The 23,988-nt window shown below is 36.7% G+C and overlaps 1 protein-coding gene and 1 pseudogene across 3 annotated transcripts in view; both read right to left on the reverse strand.

Moving 5' to 3' along the window:
- Positions 1-19,791, reverse strand: part of LOC110629722 — a 48,051-nt gene extending 28,260 nt beyond the window's left edge. Inside the window, exons 1-14 of one of the 3 annotated variants that reach the window (XM_021776825.2) lie at positions 19,452-19,790; positions 18,791-18,872; positions 17,090-17,184; positions 16,468-16,988; positions 16,136-16,346; positions 15,725-16,036; positions 15,286-15,439; positions 15,001-15,138; positions 9,876-9,957; positions 8,760-9,046; positions 8,541-8,654; positions 6,704-6,966; positions 5,619-5,867; positions 5,378-5,530 (exon numbers count right to left, since the gene is read on the reverse strand). In XM_021776825.2, the coding sequence (XP_021632517.1) occupies positions 5,378-5,530; positions 5,619-5,867; positions 6,704-6,966; positions 8,541-8,654; positions 8,760-9,046; positions 9,876-9,957; positions 15,001-15,138; positions 15,286-15,439; positions 15,725-16,036; positions 16,136-16,346; positions 16,468-16,988; positions 17,090-17,184; positions 18,791-18,872; positions 19,452-19,628 (2,838 nt within the window). In that variant the 5' untranslated portion in view covers positions 19,629-19,790. Of the gene's footprint in view, positions 1-5,377; positions 5,531-5,618; positions 5,868-6,703; positions 6,967-8,540; positions 9,047-9,875; positions 9,958-15,000; positions 15,139-15,285; positions 15,440-15,724; positions 16,037-16,135; positions 16,347-16,467; positions 16,989-17,089; positions 17,185-18,790; positions 18,873-19,451 lie in introns of those variants that run through there. The other 2 variants (XM_021776818.2, XM_043956634.1) reach the window with 2 other exon arrangements.
- A 1,630-nt stretch (positions 19,792-21,421) lies between these two features.
- Positions 21,422-23,537, reverse strand: LOC122724321 (annotated as a pseudogene).
- Positions 23,538-23,988: the final 451 nt, after the last annotated feature.

Below are 23,988 nucleotides of genomic sequence, written 5' to 3' on the forward strand. Positions count from 1 at the left end.
GTTTTTTACCCTTTTTTTTAATTTTTTTTATGAATTAAGGTGTTAATTTTGAATTAAAATTATACTTTAAGATGTTAGTTTATTCGACCTATAAAGATTGTATTGATTTTTCTTATTTTAAACTATATGATGCTTAATTTAAGTTAAATAATCTATATTTAATGTATTTATGTTTATTATGCATTTGTATATGAAGAATTTTGGGAGAATTTTGAATATTCTTGCATTTCACTCTTAATCTTTAAAATTGGTTTACATGACTATTTATACACAAATAATTATATCTAAACAGGAAGCAAATAATCAAATAATAATTACAGAGATAATTAAGGATCCTAATCAAATCAAATCATATTCCTAGAATCAGTTAAGATCAGCAAATAAGTCAACGCTCCCCCTCAAGTTGGTGCAAAGATGTCGCACATACCCAACTTGCAAATTAGATTATGGTAGATCTTGTTGTTGAGCCCTTTAGTAAACACATCCGCAAGTTGCCCAATAAAAGTCACATGAACTAAGCTCAAGTCACCGTTTGTTAATTTTTTCTTTAATGAAGTGCCGATCAATTTCAATGTGTGCTTCGTCCGGTCATGTTGGACTGGATTATGTGCTATACTTATAGCAGCTTTATTATCACAATACAAAGTTATCTTGTCTCTCTCGGGCAACCTCAACTCCTTCAATAACTTCTGCAACTATAAGAGTTCACACACACCTTGGGCCATTGCTCTGTATTCTGCTTCAGCACTTGACCGAGCAACAACACTTTATTTTTTGCTCCTCCAGGTGACAAGGTTCCCTCCCACAACTGTGCAGTAGCCAGAGGCGGATCTCCTGTCATCGAGAGATCCTGCCCAATCTGCATTTGAAAAAGATTCAACTCGAAGGTGACCATGTTTGGAGTAAAGAAGCCCTTTCCCTGGCGCAGACTTTAGGTATCTCAAGATGCGAAGTACAGCCTGCATAAGAGTCTCGCGAGGGTCATGCATGAATTGGCTGACTAAGCTAACAGCATAGGCTATGTCCAGTCGAGTGTGTGAGAGATAAATCAACCTTCCTACCAATCTCTAGTATCTTCCAATATCCACGGACTCACCAGCTCCTGCTTTCAGCTTGTGATTACTTTCAATGGGAGATTCTGCTGGCTTGCACCCCATCATACCAGTTTCTTCCAAAAGATCCAGAATGTACTTTCTTTGGGAAATGAAAATTCCTTTTTCTGATCTAGCCACCTCGATACCTACGAAATATTGCAATTTTCCTAGATCTTTGATTTCAAATTCCTGAGCCAACAACCTCTTTAGTTTAGCCATTTCCTCTTTGTCATCACCTGTCACCACTATATCATCAACATACACAATAAGGGTGATCTTACCCTTGTGATGTTTAATAAACAGTGTGATCAGCATTGCTTTGTTGGTAACCAAAGGACATCATGGCTTTGCTAAACCTGTCAAACCAAGCTCTGGGAGATTGTTTTAGCCCATACAAAGCCTTTTTTAACCTGCACACCTTTCCTTGTGTCTTCTCATACCCAGGAAGAATTTCCATGAACACTTCTTCCTCTAAATCTCCATGGTGGAAAGCATTTTTCACATCAAACTGTTGCAAGTCCCAATCCAAGTTGGCTCCGCAAGATAACAGAACTCTAATTGAGTTCATTTTTGCAACTGGGGCAAATGTCTCTTGGTAATCCACTCCATAGGTTTGAGTGAATCCTTTAGCAATCAATCTGGCCTTAAATCGTTCAATTGTGCCATCAGCTTTGTGTTTCACTGTGAATACCCATTTACAGCCAACGAGTTTCTTCCCAGATGGGAGAGTGACAAGCTCCCAGGTTTCATTTTTTACCAATACTTTCATCTCTTCAATCATTGCTTCCTTCCATTTAGGATCTGCAAGTGCTTTCTTCAAATCCTGTGGAATAGACACAGAGGAAATAGACAAGGCAAAGGCTCTATAGGACGGAGATAAGGATTCATAAGAAACAAAGTTAGAAATAGGGTGTTTAGTACAAGATCTGACCCCTTTTCTTTGTGCAATAGGTTTATCTAAGTCATTTGAGCATTCAAGAGTTGTGGGTAACTCACCAGAAGAAGATTCTTGACTCTGAGTAGACTGCATAATGGCTTCTTCTGCCTTGTCTCTCCTCGAATACCTTCTCAAATCTGGCTTCTCCAAACGACCAATTCTCTCTCCCTGATTGGACATCTCCCCCTGTCTACTAGAACTCAAACTCTCTAGTTGAGCCATATCATTCAGAATCACAGAATTCGGGATCACCTCTTCTTACTCATTATTCTCCCCCTGAAGAGGTGAGTGGGCAGTACTGAAGTAGGGTTCAGTTTCTCGGAAGGTAACATCCATACTAACTAAGTATTTCCTAGAGGGAGGGTGATAACACTTGTATCCCTTTTGTGTCGAAGAATACCCAACAAACACACATTTAAGTGCCTTGAGGTCCAATTTCCCTACCATCCTAGTATGGACAAAACAAACACACCCAAATACTTTTGGTAGAACAACGTATGAATTCTTCCCTTGTAGAACTGTCAAAGAACTCATAAAGTCAAGGGTCTTGAGAGGCATTCTATTTATAAGGTAAGCAGATACAAGGATTGCATCTCCCCAATATGCTTTGGGTAGATTCATGGATAACATAAGAGATCGAGCTACCTCCAATAGATGCCTATTTTTCCTCTCAACAATGCTATTTTGAGCACTAGTACAAGGACAACTAGTCTGGTGTACTATCCCATTACTCTCCAAATAAGCAGAAAAGTTACTATCCATGTATTCTGTTCCATTGTCAGTTCTCAAAATTTTCACCTTAGTATCAAATTGAGTACAAACCATCTTATGAAAGGATTGAAAACAAGAAAAGGCGTCACTTTTAGCTTTAATCAGATAGACCCAAGTCATTCGAGTGCAACAATCAATAAGATGACAAACCATCGATTACCAGATAAGGAGACAGTTTGAGTAGGTCTCCAAACATCAGAATGAATAGTTGCAAAAGGAATTTGACTTTTATTATGACTCAAAAGATAGGATGTTCTAGCGTGTTTAGCATACTCACAAGCATCACAAAATAAAGAGCCAAACTGAGTTTTAGCAAACAAATTAGGATAAAGTTTTTCTAAGACAAAAAATGATAGATGCCCTAACCGCCTATGCCACTGTATTATTTCCTGATTAACATCCTTATTTTCTCCAAAACAGGCTTGAGATATTGAAGAACCTGGATCACCCTCCAACATGTATAAGCCATCATGCAGCCTACCATTGCCAATCCTCTTCCCTGTACGAAGATCCTGAATAACACAATGATCAGGAAAGAATTCAATTTTACAGTTAAGGGCATTGGTGATAGCACTGACAGATAAAAAGTTGACAGGAAAGTGGGGAACATGAAGGACAGATGATAATTTAATGTTGGATGTGCAAATAACAGAACTTGTTCCGGATATGGGAGTAAAAGAGCCATCAGCAATTCTGACACTATCTTTGGTTAGAGAAGGAGAATAATTGAAAAAGCCTTTAGAAGAGCTTGTCATATGTCTATTCGCACCAGAATCGATAATCCATGGAACATTATTAAAAGATGAAGCATTACCTGACTTTACAAAGTTAGATGTAGCACCAGAGGATGAAGAGGTGTCAATATGAGACAAGAGGCGCTTGAGACTCTAAAGTTCATTAGGGGAAAGGAAATCAGTCGTTGTTGTCTACTTAAAGGGCTCCTCCACAGTTTCTGCTAAATTAACTTGATTTCTGGAGATACCTCATTTTCCTCCACGGCCTCTAGTGGGACGACCATGTAACTTCCAACAAGTCTCTTTGGTATGCCTCGGTTTCCCACAATAGTCACAATGTAGGTGATCTTTCTCAGAAGTAGGAGGTTGTGGTATGCTCAAACTAGTAGTCAACCCAGCCTTTTCAACTGGTGCAGTATAGAGCATAGCATGTCGATGACTTTCCTCTTGTTAAACATGGGCGTGGGTCTCTTCTAGAGAAGGAAAAGGATTTCTTCCCAACACTTGGACCCGAATTGGATCATATTCATTATTCAACCCTGCAAGAAAATCATAGACCCGCTCTTTTTCAATCATTCTCCGAAATTTGACTGCATCTCCAGTGCAGTCTGCCTGGAAGTCTTGATAGTAATCACGTTCCTGCCATAAGCCACATAACTCAGAATAAAGTTGGAAGATAGTCATTTCTCCTTGCTTAGTACCATGAATCTTATTTTGAATATCATAAATTTGGGCATCATTCCCAATCTTGGAATAAGTTAAGGACAAAGCCTTCCATATTTTTGCAGCAGTATCAATTAACAAATAGGACTTTGAGATATGAGATTGCATAGAGTTAAGTAACCATGTCATAACAAGACAATTATCCGAGTCCCATTGAGGAAAATCTGGATCACTCTCATCCGGTTGCTTTTTATTACCAGTGCCATAGCCCTGCAGTCCTCTAGCCTTGATAAACAACAAACAAGACCTTGACCAAGCAAGATAATTGGTTCCATCAAGTTTTATAGGACTAATTTGCAAGGAAGGATTATCAGAGTTAGGAATCGAGACCCTTTTACCTTTTGCCATGGTAAAGATTTATGAATCGTGAAAAAATAGGAGGTACCCAAGGTTGTATGCATAAGAGAGCCCAATCGATTCACCAAAAAAACCGGGTAACAACACGGGAAGGCCGGAAATATGGTCGGAATTGTCGCCGGAGTGATCGGACCGGCGAAACAGCGACAGGCGATGGGTCACGCGCCGGGAAGCGATGGGGCTCCTAGATAAGTTAGTACCAAAAAAGGTAGATCTAGGGTTTTGAAACCCTAAAGAGGAAAAATTGAATTTAGACCCAAAAATCAGGAAAAGGCTCTGATACCATGAAGGATTTTGGGAGAATTTTGAATATTCTTGTATTTCACTCTTAATTTTTCCAATTGGTTTACATGACTATTTATACACAAATAATTATATCTAAACAGGAAGCAAATAATCAAATAATAATTACAGAGATAATTAAGGATCCTAATCAAATCAAATCATATCCCTAGAATCAGTTAGGATCAGCAAATAAGTCAACAGTATACATTATTTTGAATTAAATCTAATCAATAACATTTCATTTTATAAATTTTGCAAATTAATTTGAAAAATTTGCTAGAGCCGTTACCGTCACGCTTGTTTCCGTTACCAGCAACCGCGATTTAAAACCATAACCCATAATTAGCATAAGCACAGTCCAACAATTATACTAGGGCGCAAAGAAAATATCAGGCCTTGTGGATGTTCAGATACATCTTATGTTTCAATAACAGAACAAGTTTTTAAAATATTTTAATAGGGGGAAAAAAACCTACAGCTTCCAGCACAGCAGTGGTGGTAGAAGATGACAATCGACGTTGACTAGGGCCTCCAAGTTTTCCTCTCAAAGAACTTGGTAAAGTTGTGTCCTTCACAACACTCGTCCAGAAAATGGAACAAGACATGCTAGCAAAAGAGATCAGCTCCTCCTACCAGAAAGCAAAAGAGGACATAAGATTTTCAATCAATGATATGTAGAATCACATATTGAATACAGAGAAGCAGTTAGCTCAGTACTAGTATTGACAGAAAGAGATCAGAAAATTTTCTGCAAACTACAGAAGCTTCTGCATATTCCAACTGATCTACTGTCTCAACCGAGCTAATTTCTGACTGAGATCTAATTCTGCTACGACGTTCAAGTGCTATCTCTTGCATAGTTTGAATCTCTACAACCAGGTTAATGGTAAGGACAAGAAACTTCACAGGTGTCCAACCAACACGATTGTAGTGTTTGCAGATGCTAATTCCACAACTGTGAACAAACTGGACATACAATACAAAACAAGAGTAAGAATAGACAAATAAAAATGATAAATTTTAGCAATAGGCCAATAGGCAACAAGTAGCAAATTTGCATTTGGATAATATACTCTCAAATAAATGACCAACAAGATAAGAATTATTAGCTCATAGTTCAATTGTCAATTGAACAAGCAGATTATATTTGCACTGCTTTCTCAAATAAGCAGCTCCATTTCTTTCCTTCTCTCACACTTACAAATCGTCTTTTTTCCTTTTATGTCTTTCCCACAATTAGATGAGAGGAGAAAAGCTCAAGGGGTCCTCATTAAGCAATAAAGCAATAGCAGCACCTTGACAGTTGACAGGAAAAGTTTTGCATGAAAACTAGGTTCTTTATATGCAATTTAATGCAGCAAATGACATCTTTGAAATCTACGTATAAATGTTCGGAAAGACAAGCACAACTACCCTTGTTCTCAATAAAATAAATAAATAAAAGGTGTCAAAACAATAAGGAAATAAAAACAAAAGGCAGAGTGAGTTCAATTTATTATCTCATCGTACATAATGAGGAAGGCTTTTCCAGTTCCTTCAAAATTAGGTGCTAGCCTATCTAAAGCTCTAATAATTAGAAGCGCCAATAAGTTTGACATTGTTATCCACGCTCAATCTTACAAGCAACACATACTTGTTACGGTCAACATTTTTCCATAGCAATAACCATATGCTTAAAGACACTAGGCAAAAGGCCTAATAATACAATTTGAGAATCTTTCAGCTTCTTTCCTACAAATAAACACGTATGATGTCACATGAAGCAATCAATGAGCAGAAAGCATAAGACGGTGTATGCGAACCGTGAATATAGGAACTAAATGATCTTCCCCCAGCATTACAAGAAAAAGCACTCTTGCCCATCTTTTCACTTCAGATTCCCATACATCTAAGTCTTCATCATCAAAACTAAAGAAAGCATCATCCGAGAATTGAGAACTTGAAAACTTTTCTGGGAATTCCTGAAGGCTTTTCAGAAGCTGAAGCTTAGCACTGCAGTTATGCGAACTGTGGTGTTCCTTATCAGCCCCCAAAAGCCATTCTTGCATTTTTACCCTTAAGGAACCTACAAGACAACGAGACGGAGAGAGAAGAGAGATCTATAAGAAAATCCTACAAAGCTGGGGAGATATGACTAGAGAAAGAGAAAATGAATAGAACTAACAAGATTCTAACACATCATAAGCCATAAAAACAAGAACTCACACAACTAATGAGAATTGATACAATAAATTTTACTAGAAAAATTTGCACTTCATAGCTGTAACCCATAAGTTGATTTCACAACAACATTAAAATAACTATTTATATTCATCACATGCTTCCAAATCATTGACATTGTTAAGAAAAATGGATATAGACCTAACTCAACCCCAAAAGCTAGTTCCAGAGGGAAAGAATTGCTCAAGTCTTCATATGGGCACATTACCACATGCCTAACCACTTGGGACATCGAACACATTTCTCTCATGCTTGAGGATAACACTTAGAGCGTGAAAAATTTATGAGAGGCCAACATCAGTTAGGGAGGTTCTAACACCATGTTAAGAAAATGGGCTTGTACCTAATTCAACCACAAAAGCTTGGTCAACAAAGGAGGATTACCCAAATTTTTGTAAAGGGCATATTACTCACATACCAGACCAATGTGAGATATTTAATAGAAAAAGAAAGAAATCAGTTGATAGCCACCATAAAATATATTATCCAACCTTATAATCACGAATCTTTTTAAAAGAAATTTAGGTTTAACAGTTTTATATTTTATTGCATGTACTTCCATAAAAAATGGTTCATACTTTCATAAAAATTGGTTCCCTACTCCTCCAAGAAGGATCTCATCTCTTTGACGAGTAGGAAGCTGACCTCTAGTGCAACAGGCCAAAAGTACAAGCAATCAAAAGACAATCATACAAATCCTCTATAAGGCATCTAATCTAATCAACATGACTTTCTCTTTGTCGATAAAATGGACTGGGCTTAACTCTACCCCTAAAGTTAGCTCAAGGTAGAAAAATTACTTAAGTCCTTATATTTAGTATTAGATCCATGCGTCAAACCAATGTCAGACAACACACCCTCCTCACGCCTAGGCATGAACATCTAGAGCATAAAGTTTGCAAGCATACACATCTGCTGGTGCCCAAAATAGAAGTAGGCCTAATTCTACCTCAAAAGCTAGCTCAAAGGAGGAGGATTGCCCAAGTCGGCAAGTCCTTACATTTAGTATTAGATCCATGTCCCAAACCAAACCAATGTGGGACAACACTCTTCATCAATGTAACGTCAAATAGAATCATGAAATCTACACATTTATTTGAAAAAATAAAAGCAAGCTTTCTGTTGAAGAATAAATATGAAGTAGCATTTTATTGTCAAAAAGCAAACTAAATTCCAAAAATTTTTAATCTTAATAACAAATTAAAAAGGAAAACAATCAAAATCATATAAATTCCATACTTATTATTGGAATTCCTTATTAGTGTCAACTGTTAAGCCACACAAGCAAAATAACAACATAATATAAGGAGAAAAAAGACGACGGGAGATCAATAAAAAAAAAAAAGAAAGATAACAAGGGGAAAGTATTTTGAGGAGCAAACCACAAGGAAGGAATCCATGCAACAGCTATTTGCTTACCCCCATAATCGGTAAATTCCCGTGGCACTGTTGAAACAAAGTGCAAGAGAATCTCAAGAGGCATATCAAATGTATTGACAACTGAAGCAGCAGCCTCCAGGACTTTCTCGCAAACTGCAAATGCCAAAAAGTTTACCAAAATAATTGCCATAGCCTTTGATGTTGCAGTGTAAATCTTAAAATAATACATATATGATATATCACAATCTATCCAGAGACCTCGAAGACGATAATTAGGGTTGAAATGCTGTTTGCTGCTCTCAATGACAAATCTCAAAACATCTAGTAAGTCCGCTTCATCAATGTCATTGAAAATTTTTGAAGAAGATTCCAGCTGAGCCTCATGAGGAAAAGCATCTTCGCTCCATTCAGCTTTCTTGTCATCCTGTATTCCTACTCCACAAGCAGCTGAAGCAATACATTCAGCAAGGGCCATTAATCCAGCTCTCCCAAAAGACTTATGTTTAGCAATGGATGCTAAACTATGCAAAAAGATGATTCCTTTCCTGTAACCATATAAGATCAGTTGCACCAATCAGAGCAATTTCTTTTCCAAGCAGCAATTAAATACTGATCACTCCAACTAATTCCACAAAGAAGGTTGTTTCTCTCCTTGTGCCCCAACCAATCACTGCAAGGAGCAGTAGGATTTAAAAGTCCATTTAAAAGCACTCAAATCACAGATTTTAAGAATTGATTTAACAAGAAGAATGTATCCTCCCAAAAAAAAATCCATGTATCTCCCCTCCCCCAACTAGAAGCTACTAGCTACGAAAGCAAATAATAATAATAAAAAAAAAAACCATTGTCTGGAAACAAATGAAGGGCCATGCTCTTTTTCTGAACACATGCAAAAACTTGGGGGGGTGTATGTAGAACCAAGAAGAAACCAAGAACAAGAAGAAACCAAGAACAAGAAGAAACCAAGAACAAGAAGAAACCAAGAACAATGAGAAACAAATTCTCAAAGACAACAGAGAAATTCAAGAGAAACAAATTGTCAACCTTTTTTTATAGAGTTTTTCAATCGTAATCACATTAGAAAAATCCTAATTCAATTCTGATTAGTGATTAGGAATACTAAATTAAAATAAACTCCCTAAACAAAATACTAAACCTAATAATAATAGAATTACTAAATAATAGAACTCTACACTTCCTAATTTTACAATAAATAAGATTCCTAACTTTTTTATTCTCTTCCAATACTGCATCAGGTGGGAATGTGTGTATATATATATACATATACACCCACATATATATAGGCAGGGATGAGACAGGAGATTGCTCAATCCACCCACCCCCTTGCCAATACAATATGCCATGGTAACATACCTCAAGTTTAGGTGTCTAGTATACTGAAACAAAAATGTGGCTGCACCTCCAATAGTCCTTGAAGTGTAAACTCCCTTTACACCTAAAAGAAAAATAAAACATGTTGGAAGTTGATTCAGTGCAACGTGATATTCCAACTATACTTTTTGCTCACGAAATTAGTGATAGTGAAATGGAAATTCTGGTTGAAGTTAAACAATCTCATTGGAAGGTATACAGATCACAGAGTGGCTCAGTATGGAAATGTAAAAGACATCTAAAATTTGACTGTCATGAGAATTTCTATTATAATTGCAAAATTTATGAAAAAGTAAACAAACATAAATGCTTGGACATAAATAAGAAATAAAAGTTAAGTTTAACTGGCCTCAACTAGAAGAATTGTAAATCTGGGTAATTGACTGGAAGTTTAGAGAAATATACCCCACCTTCCCTCTCAATATTGTAGATTGAACAGGAAATATGAAGAGCTTAAAGAGAACTCTCCCGCTCTCTAATGAAGGTATAACAAGGTTATACAACCCATTCTATTGAAAGCACAAGAAGGATACTCGACCTATTCTATCCACCAACAGAGAAGGATCAATCACTTTAATAGCTAAGCAACCCACAATGCGTCCTTACTTTTACTTTTTTTTTTTCTTGATATAAAACAGAGAGAAGAGTACAACTTGGAGTACAAAATATTGTCCAATGACTCCTATCAAAATGCTCAAAACAAAAGTGAACACCGGCACTATTAAAAAAGCAACTGATCCCACTTCTCCAAAATCCACATACATTAAAAATAAATCAGTTGCATCCCACTCCCGATACCTGTACATTTCCCTGATTACTCCATCCCCTCATCCCTCATCTCTCTCTCTCTCTCTCACTCATACAAACAAATGAGTATCTCAGTCCTCAGTCCTCACCAAAAGAATAGTAACAACTAATACAATGCCAACCATTTTCAAATAAATTATGTCAGAACTCAGAAAGCCTGAAATGCCCTTACATTTGATCCCAGCTTACCAAATCTAAAAAAGAACAGAAACAAAATGTTTTAAAATAATATTTAATACTTCATAAGATTCTTCTTTGAAGATTTTTGGGAAAATTTAGAGAATTCTTGTATTTCACTCTTAATCTTTACAATTGGTTTATATGACTATTTATACACAAATAATTATATCTAAACAGGAAGCAAATAATCAAATAAAAATTACAGAGATAATTAAGGATCCTAATCAAATCAAATCAAATCAAATCCCTAGAATCAGCTAGGATTAGTAAATAAGTCAACACTCCCCTTCAAGTTGGTGCAAAGATGTCACACATGCCCAACTTGCAAATCAGATTATGGTAGATCTTGTTGTTAAGCCCTTTAGTAAACACATCCGCAAGTTGCCCCGTAGAAGTCACATGAACTAGGCTCAAGACACCGTCTGTTAATTTTTCTTAAATGAAGTGCCGATCAATTTCAATGTGCTTCGTCTGGTCATGTTGGACGGGATTTTGTGCTATACTTATGGCAGCTTTATTGTCACAATATAAAGTTATCATGTCTCTCTCGAGCAACCTCAACTCCTCCAATAACTTCTGTAGCCATAAGAGTTCACACATACCTTGGGTCATTGCTCTGTATTCTGCTTCAGCACTTGACCGAGCAACAACACTTTGTTTTTTGCTCCTCCAGGTGACAAGGTTCCCTCCCACAACTATGCAGTAGCCAAAGGTGGATCTCCTGTCATTGAGAGATCCCGCCCAATCTGCATCTGTAAAAGCTTCAACTCGAAGGTGACCATGTTTGGAGTAAAGAAGTCATTTTCCTAACGCAGACTTTAGGTATCTTAAGATGCGAAGTACAGCTTGCATATGAGTCTCGCGAGGGTCATGCATGAATTGGCTGACTAAGCTAACAGCATAGACTATATCCGGTCGAGTGTGTGAGAGATAAATCAACCTTTCTACCAATCTCTAGTATCTTCCAATATCCACGGACTCACCAGTTCCCGCTTCCAGCTTGTGATTACTTTCAATGAGAGATTCTGCTGGTTTACACCCCATCATACCAGTTTCTTCCAACAAATCCAGAATGTACTTTTTTGGGAGATGAAAATTCCTTTTTCTGATCTAGCCACCTCGATACCTAGGAAATATTGCAGTTTTCCTAGATCTTTGATTTCAAATTCTTGAGCTAACAACCTCTTTAGTTGAGTCATTTCCTCTTTGTCATTGCCTGTCACCACTATATCATCAACATAAACAATAAGAAGGGTGATCTTACCCTTGTGATGTTTGATAAACAGAGTGTGATCAACATTGCTTTGTTGGTAACCAAAGGACATCATGGCTCTGCTAAACCTGTCAAACCAAGCTCTAGGAGATTGTTTTAGCCCATACAAAGCCTTTTTTAACCTGCACACCTTTCCTTGTATCTTCTCATCAGCAAGCCCAGGAGGAATTTCCATGTACACTTCTTCCTCTAAATCTCCATGGAGGAAAGCATTCTTCACATCAAACTGTTGCAAGTCCCAGTCCAAGTTGGCTGCGCAGGATAACAAAACTCTGATTGAGTTCATTTTTGCAACTGGGGCAAATGTCTCTTGGTAATCCACTCCATAGGTTTGGGTGAATCCTTTAGCAACCAATCTGGCCTTAAACCGTTCAATTGTGCTATCAGCTTTGTGTTTCACTGTGAACACCCATTTACAGCCAATGAGTTTCTTCTCACGTGGGAGAGTGACAAGCTCCCAAGTCTCGTTTTTAGCCAATATTTTCATCTCTTCAATCATTGCTTTCTTCCATTTAGGATCTGCAAGAGCTTTCTTCCAATCCTGCGGAATAGACACAGAGGAAATAGACAAGGCAAAGGCTCTATAGGAAGGAGATAAAGATTCATAAGAAACAAAGTTAGAAATAGGGTGTTTAGTACAAGATCTGACCCCTTTTCTTTGTGCAATAGGTTTATCTAAGTCATTGAAACATTCAAGAGTTGTGGGTACCTCACCAGAAGAAGATTCATGGCTGGGTAACTCACCAGGAGAAGATTCTTGACTCTGAGTAGACTGCTAATGGCTTCTTCTGCCTTGTCTCTCCTCGAATACCTTCTCAAATCTGGCTTGTCCAAACGATCAGTTCTCTCTCCCTGATTGGACATCTCCCCCTGTCTACTAGAACTCAAACTTTCTAGTTGAACCATATCATTCGGAATCACAGAATTCGAGATCACCTCTTCTTGCTCATTAGTCTCCCCCTGAAGAGGTGAGTGGGTGGTACTGAAGTAGGATTCAGTTTCTCGGAAGGTAACATCCATACTAACTAAGTATTTTTACTAGAGGGAGGATGATAACACTTGTATCCCTTCTGTGTTGGAGAATACCCAACAAACACACATTTAAGGGCCTTGGGATCCAGTTTTCCTGCCGTCCTAGTATGGACAAAGAAACACACCCAAATACTTTTGGTGGAACAACGTATGAATTCTTCTCTTGTAGAACCGCCAAAGGACTCATAAAGTCAAGGGTCTTGAGAGGCATTCTATTGATAAGATAAGCAGATGCAAGAATTGCATCTCCTCAATATGCTTTGGGTAGATTCATGGTGAACATAAGAGATCGAGCTACCTCCAATAGATGACAAACCATTAATAAAGGTGACAAACCAATATGCTTTGGGCAGATTCAGTTTGAACATAAGAGACCCAAGTCATTCGAGTGCAACAATTAATAAAGGTGACAAACCATCGATTACCAGACAAGGAGACAGTTTGAGTAGGCCTCCAAACATCAGAATGAATATTCACAAAAGGAATTTGACTTTTATTATGACTCAAAGGATAGGATGTTCTAGCGTGTTTAGCATACTCACAAGCATCACAAAATAGAGAATCAAACTGAGTTCTAGCAAACAAATTAGGATAAAGTTTTTCTAAGGCAAAAAATGATAGATGCCCTAACCGTCTGTGCCACTGTATTATTTCCTGATTGACATCCTTATTTTCTCCAAAACAGGCCTGAGATATCGAAGAACCTGGATCACCCTCCAACATATATAAGCCATCATGCAGCCTACCATTGTCAATCCTCTTTCCTGTGTGAAGATCCTAAATAACACAATGATCAGGAAAGAATTCAATTTTACAATTAAGGGCATTGGTAATAGCACTGACAGATAAAAGGTTGACAGGAAAGTGGGGAACATGAAGGACAGATGATAATTTAATGTTGGATGTGCAAATAACAAAACCTGTTCCGGATATGGGAGTAAAAGAGCCATCAGCAATTCTGACACTATCTTTGGTTAGAGAAGGAAAATAATTGAGAAAGCCTTTAGAAGAGCCTGTCATGTGTCTATTCACACCAGAATCGATAATCCATGGAACATTATTAAGAGAGGAAGCATTACCTGACCTTACAAAGTTAGATGTGGCACCGGAGGACGAGGAATCAGAGTTAGAAATCGAGATCCTTTTACCTTCTGCCATGGTAAAGATTTGTGAACCGTGAAAGAATAGGAGGTACCCAAGGTTGTACACACAAGAGAGCCCAATCGATTCACCAAAGGACCAGGTAGCGGCACGAGAAGGCCGGAAAGATGGTCGGAATCGTCGCTGAAGTGATCGGAGCAGCGAAGCAGCGTCAGGCGATTGGTCACATGCCGGGAAAGGGAGGCGCGTGAGCCTCACGTGCGGGCTTTTTCGGCGTCGGAGCTGGGCGATCGCCCGATGACAGTCCTGGTGCCGGCGGTGAGAGGAGGAAAGGCTCCTAGATGGGTTAGTACCAAAAAAGGTAGATCTAGGATTTTGAAACCCTAAAGAGGAAAAAATTAAATTTGAACCCTAAAATCAGGAAAAGGCTATGATACCATGAAGATTTTTGGGAAAATTTAGAGAATTCTTGTATTTCATTCTTAATCTTTACAATTGGTTTATATGACTATTTATACGCAAAGAATTATATCTAAACAGGAAGCAAATAATCAAATAATAATTACAAAGATAATTAAGGATCCTAATCAAATCATATTCCTAGAATCAGTTAGGATTAGCAAATAAGTCAACATTCTTAAAAAGAACCATAACATTTTTAAGCTATAATATGCTTAGTGAAATCACTCATGACTTATTAAATCAGGAGCAAACCAAAATCTTTGTGGTGCACAGGGTCATTTAATCCTTCAAGTAATGGACCAAGAATAAAACTTTTTGGAACTGATTTTGCAATGTTTCCGTACTTCATCCACTCGATGCCCAAAAATGACTGCATGATCAAGCACCTAACTGCATTACAAACAAAAAGAGATCATCCCAGGAATATGAGGGACCAATTGTATGAAATACAAAATGAAAATTAAAAATAAAAAATAAAAATAAAACACAGAAAATTGATTAATTTGACCATAGTGTATGCTAACAAATCAGGAATACCTTGGGGATTATCATGGCCAAAACCCAGTCGCCATAAAATTGTTAACCAACTGAACAATTCGCTTGAAGTTTCAATCTGATTTTGACAGACTACTCGACAAATAGAGCTAGCAAAATTATCATATGAAACAGAAAATTGAAGCAGCAAGTTTATCTGCAAGAAACCATTTGTGTTAGTATCTACATTATTAAATTAGCCGTATGTAGCATTATTACAGAACATCATTGTTTCATATGTGTTGTTTCTCTAAAATTATTCCTCACAAATTAGCTAATGATAAAATCAACTTCTCTTTGTCTCCAGGGTGGAGAAGGGAGAGTAAGAGTTTATAACAAAGATGTTCCACATTATAAGTCAGGGAGAGGGAGGAATGTATGTTGAAGTAAGGAGATTTAACACAAATAAATTCAATACATGAATGAGAAGTTTATTAAGCACCTGATGATCCCAAGCGGCTTCTACCAGATGAGTACCATACTCTCCAAGCATTTCATATAGGAGTATAAATGCCTCCCACTGTTGCTGGCTGTCTAAAGGAGAATCAACCAAATTATAAAGTTGCCCTACACCCAGTGATTTAGCTTCCTTGTCAGCCCACATTGCCCTCTTTGTCATACCAGGAGGAACTGAATGTTTCTTTCCTGACTTCTTATCTGAAACAGAAGAGTCGCTCTGGCTTTCTCCACTCGTTTGCATTATGCTTTTCAATATATGTAACGATTGCTTCCTCACTAAGCTTTCCTCATCAACCTGAGAAGACCATTAATAAAAAAAAACCCAACATATTATGAACAGCTAAGTTGACCGACATATCATAGTGGGAAATAGTGAAAAGTTATGCTCAAGCACCAGGCCTCTTTTTATTTCATCCCAAAACTCTGTTTCAGCTTTCACGTCAAATTCTTCTGCTTGAACGCTTGCATCAGACTTTTCAAATCCTTCCATACAAGAGGAAAAGGACAAGCATAGAGAAAGTGCACGATAGGCATCTCTTCTCTCTAAAGGTCCAAGAGAAAACAGTGATCTGCAGCACTTCCATATATTCCTAGAGAAAAGGTTCCTGGAATTGATATAAATGGACTCAGTACGCAAAATTAGAATCATGCAGTAAGAGAAGATTTCAGGTAACTAGAGAACAGTATTCTCATACAACTAGACAAAGTAGATTAGTAGAACATCACCTAGAAAGAACACATGCCCTCCCATGAACTGAGATTTCCAAAAAGGGATGAGAAGCAAAAACTTTGAAAAGGATAGGAAGAAGAAAGCTAATTGCACAGGACCGGTGTTCCAAACTTTGTGAAAACATTCGCCCAGTCATATAACTTAAATCCCAAAGTAATTTAATGAACAGCTTTTCTGCATTACCAGACCCATTTTCCAACACTAATTCTGCACTTGTAGCAGCCTGGAAACTTCGTAGAGCAGAATCCAGTATTAAGGTTAAAACATGGCATGATGTGGACAGTGGAAAAGGCTCAGATAGAGACAGCAAGGACTCTTTATCCAGATGCAAATCATCTGTCATTCCATTTAAACCCTGCAAAACTGAATCCTGATCCCATTCAAAGATATCTGATTCTTCATTTTGAACCATGCCCATAGAAATGCCTGCTGATCTCAGAAAAAAAGGCACTAAAGTTGCTTCTAAAACACCCCAGCAATTAGTCGAGTTCACAACATCAAAGAATGAGTCTGCAATCTGAGTTCAGAATCACTCACAGCATGCAAAAATCAGTTAGCAACTAGTAAATAGAAGTGCAATATGAAGAACCAGTAATATGATGGCCACTGATCATTTACCTGGTTAAGCATCTCACGTTCAAATGCATGAACCATCTTCATTAATGGAATAAAACATTTCCAGATAAATGAATGAACGATATTAGGATTAATCCCTGAATATAAACTCTAATCAGCAAAAGATAGACATGTTTGTGGAAGTGACCTTTTCCACTTACATATCAACAGCCAAGTTCAAACAATAATACCAACAACAATAATTTTGATGAAAATGATGTTATTATCATGATAATGATGATGTTGGTGATCAATCATGCATTAACTGCAAGTGCAATAAAAATAAAATTTTGCAAAAGGCACAATAAAAATCTCTTACAATAGGTCCTGTCCGTTAGTCAACAACAAAGATTCTACTTTTCATTTGCATATGATAAAGAGTTTTAAAACGTATATTTTGTTTCCTTCTATGCAATTTTGTCTTCATTTTTGTAATTAACTTACAAAATATATCAATCATAAGAAAAAGGTGATAGATTTTGGATTGAAAAAGAAATGTTTTCTTTTCAATGAAATGTCTTTCCTCATACTACAAATCGTAATATTTCAAAAAAAATTAAGTAAAAGTATTTCAATTTATTATCTTTATATATGATTTCAAATTAATTATCAGATAAAATGATAATAAACAAGATTTTAGGACTTAGTTGTGGAAATGTATTGATCTATTGTTTGAGGAAGTAAATTTTATCTAAAATTTGTTACTTTTGTATTGATCTAAATTTATTTTCTTTACATGTGATTACATATGTTTTGAAAGTTTATCTTTTCTGTAAAAAAAAAAAAAGAATTGAAAAAAAAAATGCACAAGAAAAAAGGTAAAAATGAAAATTTTTTAGAACCTTTAGGACTAAAATGTATTAAAAAAATAATATTTACTGTTGATTAATAGAATCTAGATTGACTAATGGATATGGCTAACACTGAGGGATTTTAAAAGAATTAGCTTTTGGAGATTTAATTTTAAACACAAGTATACTTCTAGGATTTTGAATGTTGTTATCCCAAAAAAGGAAATAAAGGGAAAAAGTAGACATGTATAACATATCGGTACCAAATTGTCATGGTCCTTTTACTTTAATTATTGATCAATCCACTGCAATGAAGGATTTCATGCCTGTTTTATGATGAAATGTGGGTATCAGATTCTCATTAAAATCTTTCCGTCCTGCAGATCAAATCTTATGCCAAGCAATACTATCCTACCCACAAGTTTACTCAAAGAACTTTTCTTTGAGGGAGGCAAATTTTTTAATGATCTCCAGTAACCAACAGAATTTCCAAGTTGTATTTGACTTTGAGAAGACCTACAATAATCTGATTCCTGGATAAAATATTGGTAAAAAGGGTTTTGGATTTAAGAAGATAAGAACAACCAATGGTTAATTGCCATTGCCCTCAACCACACCCCCCCTCCATAAAAAAAATTAAAAAAAAAAAAAAAAAAAATTTGGTTGGTAACTTGATTCTTTGTTCTCTTCTAGTTTATAAGTACACCCTGTAAATATTCATTTCCAGCAAGTTCTCGACAATTAAAGTATTAAACAAATGGTGTTTGCACATCAAATGTAGGGGGAACCGGGGAAGTACGGAGCACCGAAGCAACTTAATGATAATTGTAAGATCTTATATAACAAGTACAATGATAAGCGGAGAAAAGAAAGGAAACTGATATCTATATTGGGACCAATGACCATAACTCACTGAGCTTCTTCAGAAGATGACAAAGTGCTCCCAGCATTGACAAAAGATAGTCATATTGACCAGAATCCTCCTTGATAAGATCCTAGGAAAGAAAAACAGACTAAAGAGTGAACTTAATGTCTAAACCAGCATATAGTTAATGAGAAAAATAAGGGATAAAGAGAAAAACAGCACGATAAACACAATTTCATTTATTATATAAGATTACATTAATTGAAACTATCATCTTAACACTGTTAGCATTGATTCAGTACTCTAGCATTTTCCCAGCAACTTAAAAGTGCGTAAATGAATTCCCACAAAAAACAGTGTAAGATACACTTGCTTCTTCTTCTTGTTCTTCTTCTGGGATACTTAATATATTATTCAAGTGCTCCTTATGGTAATTCTTCCAAATCAAAGAAAACCACTGAAAATTACTTGAACAACAAAACCATCCTGCATTCACTTGCGTGTAAAACAGAGCTAAATAAATAGAATTCAAAGCATCATTACCTCACGCTAAAAGCATTCTAAAAAGCCACCTTAACAAACCAATTCAAACAATACTCAATGCCAATACAAGTATACAACTCTTTTGTCCTTTCATTTTCCATGGAAAACAAAAGGCAACATAATTTGAATATCTCCAAGAAGTTGCAAGATAAAATGACAAAATTACCTTGCTGAGGTTAGGGAACGAATCAAGAAGCGAAGCGTAAAGGGAAGAAGGAGAAATGCCTGTGGACGTTAAAATGCAATCAAGCATTGCAGGGATAGCAGCCAAAGGGACTTGTTTGAAGCTGTTTGACAGAGAAGAGATTAAAGAGTCCATTGAACTGCTCTCAATTGCACTCATCTCCACTGAAATGACGATAGAATGGCAGATCGTCGTTCCCTCCCCTTCAATGCAAGAATAAAAGACGTTTGATTCAAACTTCTGTGATAAACCCCTAGGGTTTTTCACTTCCCTGAATCGATGGGCCCCGTTAAACTCCACTTGCCAATTGATTTGTAGATTGTCAATTTGAGCCCATTTGATTTGTCATGGTCTGTTGACACCCACCCCCAAACTAATTTGGTAATTTTCACTCTTTTTTCACAACGCCATGTCGTTTCTTATGACAATAAATACACAGTTCTCATTTGAAAATCATTATACTCAAATCCAACCCATTAATTTTATAAACTACTTAAATTTAATTTCAAATCCAATAATATAATTATTATAAAAGAGTACTTAAATCTGTTTAATTTATATATTTTAATTAATAAATTATATAAAAATATATTTTTATTAATAAGTTTAATTTTTTAAAATTTAATTATTTAAAATTTAATTTTTAAATAAAAACATATTAAAAAATTTTAAAAATATTATTATGAAATATATATTTTATATTAAATTAACTATTTTTATTAACGTGTTGAAATAATAACATCTTTTTATGGATATTAATTTCTAAATTTTATGATTATATAATAATCAAATCTGTGTGCTTTAGGCTCAGGATTGCAATGGTTAATCCGGATGATCACTAACTTATCTCCAGGAAGAAAAAACAGAAATTGTACGAAAAAAGGTTTAAGCTGTTGTGCCACGTTTCCGTTTTGTTACAGATTTGAGTCGGTACCTGGAGGATTCCACTACAACTGTCCCCACTGCTTTCCCACCAGTCCCATACTCCCACTGCCACTCCCTTCCGATAACAAGTCAAATTTTTTTATATTAGATTTAATATATTTTTATTAGGGTTATTGACATTAAAAAATTTATTTTTTTTTATTTTTTTACGTTTTAATTTAAATTTTTTTAGTATAATAATTTAAATTTTAAAAATATTTTATAATTTTATTTAAATTTAAATTCAAGTTAGCATGTGTAATTGAATAATATGATATATTTTATATTTTCTTTTTTAATATTTTATAATAGGACTCACAAGTCAGGTAGGATTTCTGTGATCATTTTCTTCTTTTTCTTTGTGTTTAATCAAAAACCCAAAACAGATCATTCTCTGTAATTAAACCATACACATACAATAACCTCCCTAAAAATTTATTTCCTCTCTACTCAAACACCTTTCACTACAAGAATTTTGATGTTTACCAACGGATATTTCCGTTGGTAAACATTGAAAATCCGTTGGTGATCAATATCACTAACGGATCACCAACGGATTCATTCCGTCTGCAAAATCCTCGTTGGTAAATTATTCACCAACGGAAATTTCTATCCGTTGGTGACAGTGACGGAACACCAACGGAATTTTCCGTTGGTGACAGTCTGCAAAATCCTCGTTGGTAAATTATTCACCAACGGAAATTTCTATCCGTTGATGACAGTGACGGAACACCAACGGAATTTTCCGTTGGTGACAGTGACGGAACACCAACGGAAATTTCCGTTGGTGACAGTGACGGAACACCAACGGAAATTTCCGATGGTGACACCAACGGAAATCACCAACGGAAATTCCGTAGGTGATCCGTTGGTGATCCATAAAATTGAAAACCCGTTTATTTTTATACATTATTATGTGTTCCCGGTAACGTTACTTGGCCTCCTAAACCTGGCAATCAATAACTATGAAGATAAACTCTGATTTGTAGACATCAAAGTAACTCCTGGTCATTCTTAAAACCCTGAAATTATCTTGAATGAAAGCATTTATATTCAGAATCAATTCAACAATGAGAATAAATAAAAAGCTAGGTTCATTATGTTACAGGCTAGCTTGAGATGTCATCAGTTATCTTCTACATCAAACCAGAAATAAACACAAGTTCGAGAACAGATGACTCGAACTCGCTGCAAAGCCAGCTTCCCACTTGTAACAACATCCTTGGAACCCCCTTTTATCCGAGTTTGAGAAACAGAAACACCATCACAACTAGTCTTCACAGAGGAGGAGAAAATCTCACTCCCCCAGCTGTAGTCACGATTGGGCATGAGAGATAGTCCAAAGGGTTTGACTCACATTGAAGGATGCAGCCATCTATAGTTAGCCTTCCACTTCTATGAAGCAAGCAACAACCAAGCTCTGCCTTCACTGTTAGGTTCGCCAATTTGCAAGTGGACAGGAACTCCAATGCACTGCAAAAACAATAACAACAGTACCAATTATGTCTTGTGATGGAAATTAAAGGATAGTGACCTGTAAGAGTCTACTCTAAGATGTTGGAGAACGAAATTTTGCAGTGAAGAGCTAGGCATGGAAATCTGTAAATCTTTATCAGTCTGATAAACCAAGCAGCAGACAACCACATCTCAATTACTCAAGAATTGCATGCATGTCAGAGCCTTAATATTGATATTTAAGGTAATAGGATGATATTGAATGGGTACTTTTGTGATAGCTACTAACTATGATAATAACTAATTTCAACATGTTTTATGATGCTATAACAGGCACAATAAGCATGAAAGATATTGCTCATAGCATAAGGTCAAGAATGCAGGAAGTATCATCCTTCACTATTGGTATACTGGAATAAATGCATCATCCCTAAACTCCAGTTCATGGTCACTTACATGCAATGTACGGATTGTCCTAGTTAAACTGAAATCCAATGAGATACAAGATAAGGGCAAAGCAATGCAATTGTCGTCCTGCATACCTGTCTGAACCTCGGGAACACAAGAGTGTTGTTTCATCAGGAGCCTCACCTCCACCAATCTGAACAAAGTAAGTTGAGATAAACAGTGAACAGGTGGAAGAATTAATAACTCCAGAAGTTAACTTTTACTTTGCTTTACGAAATCAAAGAACAAGATTAACAAATTAGCATAACAGTGTAAACACTTCAAGTGCACCTGCTGGAAAACTTAAGTCACAGTTGTGCTGGAAAACCTTCAAAAAAAAAAAATGCAGAAAAATTAAAATATCACAGTTGCATGGAATAAAAAAAGAATAAATAATTTAAATAACTACTCCAATTCACCTAGTTAATTCTAAAGATTTGCTCAAAGATACCTTTACTTAAGTCAACACATCCATACTCATCAGAGAGAACAATAATATCAATAATTTAACCCACAGAGGTGCAATAATATCAATAATATCAATACTCATCAGAGGTGCAATTTGAAGTGCACATGCAGGTGCATTTCCAATTGTGCACCTGCTGGTGCACTTGCGAAGTGCACCAGCAGGTGCAATTTCAAAATGCACCTGCTGGTGCACTTGCGTAGTGCACCAACAGGTGCATTTCCAATTGTGCACCTGCAGGTGCATTTCCAATTGTGCACCTGCAGGTGCACTTGCGAAGTGCACCAGCAGGGGCATTTCCAATTGTGCACCTGCTGGTGCACTTGCCAAGTGCACCAGCAGGTGCAATGTCAAAATGCAAGGAAAAAAAAAAGGGCTTGAAAAAAAAATCTATGATGGTAATGGCTTGAGCAAAGAAATTAAACAAGCATAAATGTATCATAAAATTAACAAGCAAAAAATTAACAAGCAAAAAATTAAACAAGCAAAAAATTAAACAAGCAAAAAATTACAAAAAATCTAAGAAATTTGAAATCGTGGAGTGGGAAATTCGACGGTGGATGGCGGCGAACCTTTTGATGGCGGTGGACATTGGATGAACAGGGCAGTGAACGGCCGAGAGGTTGGACCCAAGTTCCGATTTCAGTGAGCCCGTGGATATTGATGCTGAGAATAAGCTCCGTTGTCGACGGTCGATGGCGGCGAACCGTTGATGGCGGCGGACGATGGATGCACTTGGCAGTGAACGACGGAAAGGTTGGAGGCAACTTCAGATTTCAGTGATTTTGATTTTAAGGAATTAGGGATTTCATTTAAGGACGTGACCTGATCAGGACCAGCGAATCAAAGAGAGGCAAGCTGCAGAAACATGTGCAGCTCGGGATCTGCAGTAGATCAGCAGAACATGAAGCGGGCCGCAGAATGAACCAACGGCGTGTGTCAAACCTATGTTTCTTGATTAACGTTCCTTGAGCTCCGTTTGTCGTGGACGGTGACCGGCGAGAGGAGGTGGTGCCTCTGGCGGGAGGTGAGCAGCAGCCTGATGGAGTACGGAGGCGACGGCGGTGTGGAAATCAGTGAGAGAATAGGAATGGCTGAATGGTTCATCAATAAGCAAACACACGATTTAGGAATTCACTCGTGGGTTGTATATTTGGCTCCACAATTCACTAACGGAAAGCTTAGTCCGTTAGTGAAAAAACGAAATAAATAATAAATTCACTATTT

This window comes from Manihot esculenta, chromosome 1 (genome assembly GCF_001659605.2).
Source record: "Manihot esculenta cultivar AM560-2 chromosome 1, M.esculenta_v8, whole genome shotgun sequence".
In the NCBI taxonomy this organism is placed as follows: Eukaryota; Viridiplantae; Streptophyta; class Magnoliopsida; order Malpighiales; family Euphorbiaceae; genus Manihot; species Manihot esculenta.